Here is a 4,596-nt window from a genome sequence, read left to right as displayed (position 1 = left end):
CCTAAAATTCTGAACAGATGGCGCTTGATTCTAAATATTACCAGTTGCGAATACGCAACACTATAAAGTAAAATATTTAAGAAATTAGAGGTTAACATATATTCCGATGAAAGTACGTCTAGGATTTCAGTAACTGTTAAATAAAAAAACCGAAGTCCATCATTTTTACGGGTTCGGTAGTCTAGTATTATAAGTCCAAAGAAATTGTATTAAGTGATATGGCGTTGGAAAATTTTCGAGATTTAATAAATTATGTGATAATATACATTAGATTTTTATCATTTGAATTAAATTATTATTCTATATTTTCATCTATAATCGTAACCTGTCCCTTATCATAAGAAAGTCTAGGGAGAAATCTGTCAGTGGAACTATTGTGTATATCATGTATTTTGCAATGATATAGATATTCCATAATTTCTGAAAATTAAAGGATACCGTTATTATTTCACAGAATAATATTCACAATCTTTTTGTGTGTACATTATACCTACCAAGAAAGTTCGTTTTGCGTGTTTTCACAGTAGCTGCATGTACAAGATGACAAAATATTTTACACAGAAAGATGGTAGTAACCCCCTCAAAATATTTCGCCACATTTGGCCACGTTATTTCTCGAGTATTTGAAATTCCTTTTCCATAAACACTATAACAGAAATATAAATGCAACATGCTTTCATATTTAAATGTTACATTAATCAAACATGTACAAGATATTTATACATTATTACTGTAACTTACTATTCAATTAATTTTATTTTTATATCACTTAAGTAAATGGGTTCTGGGCAAAACAATTGCATATGCAGCTGATGTATCCAAAATTTTTGTAATACCTCATAGTCTATGTTTAGTTTTTCTTCTAATTTCATCCAAATTAGTTTTGGAATTTTAGCATTTTTCAATTCTCTCACTTCTTCAGATAATGTAACATCCAAAAAAGCTTTCAAAAATATACTAATTAATGGTAATGTCCACTTAACTTCTGATATTGCTACAATGAAATATAAATTTATTTTTACTTGAACTTGAAAAAAATGTGAAATTATGATTATATACTAAACAAAAACTTACGTCTTCCTGTATGGCTTTTTTGCATTTGTTTAAGCAGTTTATAACGTACCCGAACTGAACGCGTCTTACGACCTAATATTTGTGCTAGTTTAGTAAACTTTTTGTTTGTTTTACTTTTGTTTCTTTGTTTCTTCTTCATGTATAATAAAATTTTTTCATCTTCTGCTGAAGTGTACCTATGAAGATACATGTAATTAACGCAAGAAACTATTATAGAATGTGTACCATGAGTAGATATTACATTATACCTCTTAAAAGGCTTTTCACACTTTTCAAATATATTCTTAAATCTTTGATGTACACTGTAGAGTGATCTCCACGGTAACCCATTCGCTAAAAACTGAACGAATTTTTGTCTGTCTTCTGTACTTTTAATAGAATATCTTGGGCCATATTTCATGTAAAGAAATGGTTTTACAATTTTAGGATTCCAATTATGAACCTACTTATAAAAATCACTTATTAGTAAACTAAATTATATGATGGTGTTAATCACACATACTTTACAGAATTCTTTCCAATTGTCTATGATAAGTTTATCTTCACGAGGTAAAAAAACACCTTTTCTTAATAGTGTATATTCTAAAAATAATTGTTTCTCTGCTTTCGTCAATGCCCTTGAACCTGCTGTTCGTTCTATTTTGTGTTGCGGTGGTATATTGTGCATTATTTGTACTTTTAAATCATACAGTCTCTAAAAGGATACATATCAATGAAAGTTTTAAATTCTAAAATAAGATACAGACATTAGAAAATATGTCATGTGCAATATTTACCTGTCTGTCACTTTCAGAAATTTCTTCATCTTCTGTGCCTGATGGACTATTTAATACTTTTAATTCAGTTTTTATTCTGTTATGGGTGTTATTACGCTTCTCGCAACTCAATTTTGTTTGTCTCGTATATTTGATACAGTTATTACTATCAGTTACTTTTTTTCTTCCAGCTCTTGAATTATGTATGGATTTAACTGTTTTATTTACTTGTTTTATGTTTATATTCTCAGTAACAGCATCCTTCAGCTCATTATTATCAATAAGAAGGGGATCAACTTGAGGATCTTTTGATATTTCCATATTTTCTTTATTCTCCATATCATTACTTCCGGATGATAAGAAACTTGGTATCTTAGTATCTTCAAAATCCATCACAGAATCCAGGTCATGTAACATAACAATATGTTCCATATCGTTTGGAGTATTATCATATAAATCTGTCTTCAATGTAACAGGTAATTGATAATAATCTTCACTGTCACTACTTTTTCTTTTTTTTTGTTTATTAGGTGTGTTATTTTCCTCAAGATGTTTTCTTTTTTTACTTGGCGTTGGTGATTCTTGTAAAACTTTAATTGTCATAGAATTAGATTCCACTGAATTGGTGATTAACATGCTAGGACTAAATTTTTCAGAAGTGTATGTACCTTCTATTTTAATGTCTTTTATGTCAATTGATTCATTTAAATCGATATCTTTCTCAGGAGTTTTACATAAATCTTCCATTTTACGAATCCTTATTAAGGAGCTTCTGGTGTTATATGTTACTTTATGATTATTATTATAACTTTCTAAGTTTGTCTTTTCTTTATTATTACTGCTATTAATTTGTAAATTTATGTTACCATTGTGTTTTTTGGTAGGTGTTTTTTCATTTTCTTCCTTTATGCATTCTATATTAATATGTGTTTCTTCAGATTGTTCAGTGTTACTATTCAAATCATTATTTAATATATTGTTTACTTCTATGTTTTTATTTTCATGATGTTGTAAAAGCTTTGCATTTGTATTTGAAGTGTCTGTAGCCATTTCTGAAAACTGATTGTTAAATAACTTAAATTAGTTTATCTTACAGCTGGTAGACAAGATATAATGAATTCATAAAAATTTTTAGTTAACCACTGAAGTGTTTCCATGTGTCTAGATGGCCATTACTACAGAAATTTGAAAGGGAGGCTTTTAGAATTCATTCAAGGCTATGGAACACAAATTTAGTTTCCATTAATGTTATTATGAAATATGTTGTACACAGAAGCTCTTTTCTTATAGTCTTCAACATTTACAAAATTTTCAGAACTTGTTCAAATGGAAAATTAACTTAGAATGGTATGCTCTATATAGCATTGGGCAAGGTATCAGTTATAGATTGTTATGATATTAACTTATGACCTGCCTGGGTTTAAGACCTTACTGTTGCTTCCAAGTATATATTAAAGCTGACAAATTTATTGTTAACATATCTAAAATTAGGTCATAGTCTAAAACTTAGCCTTGTTTTTATTGTGTTAATACCTACTTAGTTTTTGATATGCTCCTCACATACCAGTCCTTAAGACGCTAACTTTACTAGTTCACTATATCTTGTCTATCGACCATTGAACCATTATATTATTCCACACATTCAAAAGTTATTATTTTTAAATTTACTTTACTCGCATAAGCTGATTTTATAAAATTTAAACAATTACAGATTGAGAACTTATTAATAAGAATTTAATTTATCTTTACAGATGTGGACAGATTAATAAAACAATTTCAATAACATAATACAAAATAAGATACCTAAGAATTCTCATTATTTAGGACAGTTAATAAACACTTAATTTATAAGTTGCGACATCATTTAGATCAACTTTACTGTAGAATGTCTATTAACAGTTATTTATTGTTACAATAATACATGAAATATAGGTAAGGTTATGTTTCTTATGAAGAATATATGTATCTAAGAAAATACGAATCCTACTTTTAAAATTTACCTTAAAATCACTTAAGAAATACTGTGTAAATGTTTAAAAATATTATATATATTCTGTTTAGTTTCCTACGTTCTACAATGTCCTACAGTCCTACATGATACAACTAACCTTAGCTCTTGATTACTGATTATACTTAGATCATTGAATGTCAAATCAATTATTGTTAAAGTAAGGATTCACGTAAAGTAGGAAGAGTACAAGCACAGTATAAGTATAATATTATGGTATAAATAAGTTAGTGACGTCCAAGCTCGTCCGAGCAAAGAGGAGATCACGGTGGATCACGGTGGATCACGGGATTACTATGGATCTGCCATCTACCATTACGGACTATGAATTTGCCATCTGCTACTCTTGAGAAAAAGGGTGGATGATATACAGGGTGTTCGACAACTAGTGGGAAAAGATTTAAGGGGTGATTCTTTGAGGCAAAATAAGACGAAAATCAAGAATAACGAAATTGCGAAAAATGCTTCGTTTGTTAGTTATAAGCGTTTAAAAATTAACCGAAATCATGGCAATCCGCGCGCACGGAGTGTCAGCGGATCACGGCTCAACAGGAGCGTACAGTCATTTTAAAGACTCAACGACGTGCAGGAACAGTCGGTAGAACAGCTGTTTACTTACCTCGTAGAAGATGTCGATAACTTGTGCCCGCGGTATTTGAGTCGAATCCATTTGTATCGCATTAACTCTGATTACTCGATAAAATTCGCAAGAAATGTAAATATCTTCTTACGAATATTATCGAGTAGAGAGGGTTAATG

At 29.6% G+C, this 4,596-nt stretch overlaps 1 protein-coding gene across 1 annotated transcript; it reads right to left on the bottom strand.

Annotated features, from left to right (window-relative positions):
• Positions 1-225: 225 nt before the first annotated feature.
• On the bottom strand, positions 226-4,110 carry LOC107189451. The gene is made up of 8 exons (XM_015577986.1): positions 3,938-4,110; positions 1,851-2,888; positions 1,577-1,768; positions 1,323-1,516; positions 1,075-1,250; positions 742-994; positions 495-646; positions 226-420 (listed from the first exon to the last, which is right to left on the bottom strand). The coding sequence occupies exons 2-8, from the start codon at positions 2,877-2,879 to the stop codon at positions 296-298; spliced, it is 2,121 nt and encodes a 706-aa protein (XP_015433472.1). The 5' UTR covers positions 2,880-2,888; positions 3,938-4,110; the 3' UTR covers positions 226-295.
• Between the last annotated feature and the right edge of the window lie 486 nt (positions 4,111-4,596).

Source organism: Dufourea novaeangliae, unplaced genomic scaffold, assembly GCF_001272555.1.
Source record: "Dufourea novaeangliae isolate 0120121106 unplaced genomic scaffold, ASM127255v1 scaffold156, whole genome shotgun sequence".
In the NCBI taxonomy this organism is placed as follows: domain Eukaryota; kingdom Metazoa; phylum Arthropoda; class Insecta; order Hymenoptera; family Halictidae; genus Dufourea; species Dufourea novaeangliae.
Note: the sequence above shows the minus strand (reverse complement) of the source record. Positions and strands in the feature narration are given on the sequence as shown.

Coding starts and splice junctions, on each gene's coding strand:
- LOC107189451 (XM_015577986.1), bottom strand. CDS start 2,879: ATGGCTACAGACACTTCAAATACAAATGCAAAGCTTTTACAACATCAT. Junction 1,251..1,322: donor TGTGAAAAGCCTTTTAAGAG/GTATAATGTAAT, acceptor GTATCTTCATAG/GTACACTTCAGCAGAAGATG. Junction 995..1,074: donor AAAAAGCCATACAGGAAGAC/GTAAGTTTTTGT, acceptor ATTTCATTGTAG/CAATATCAGAAGTTAAGTGG.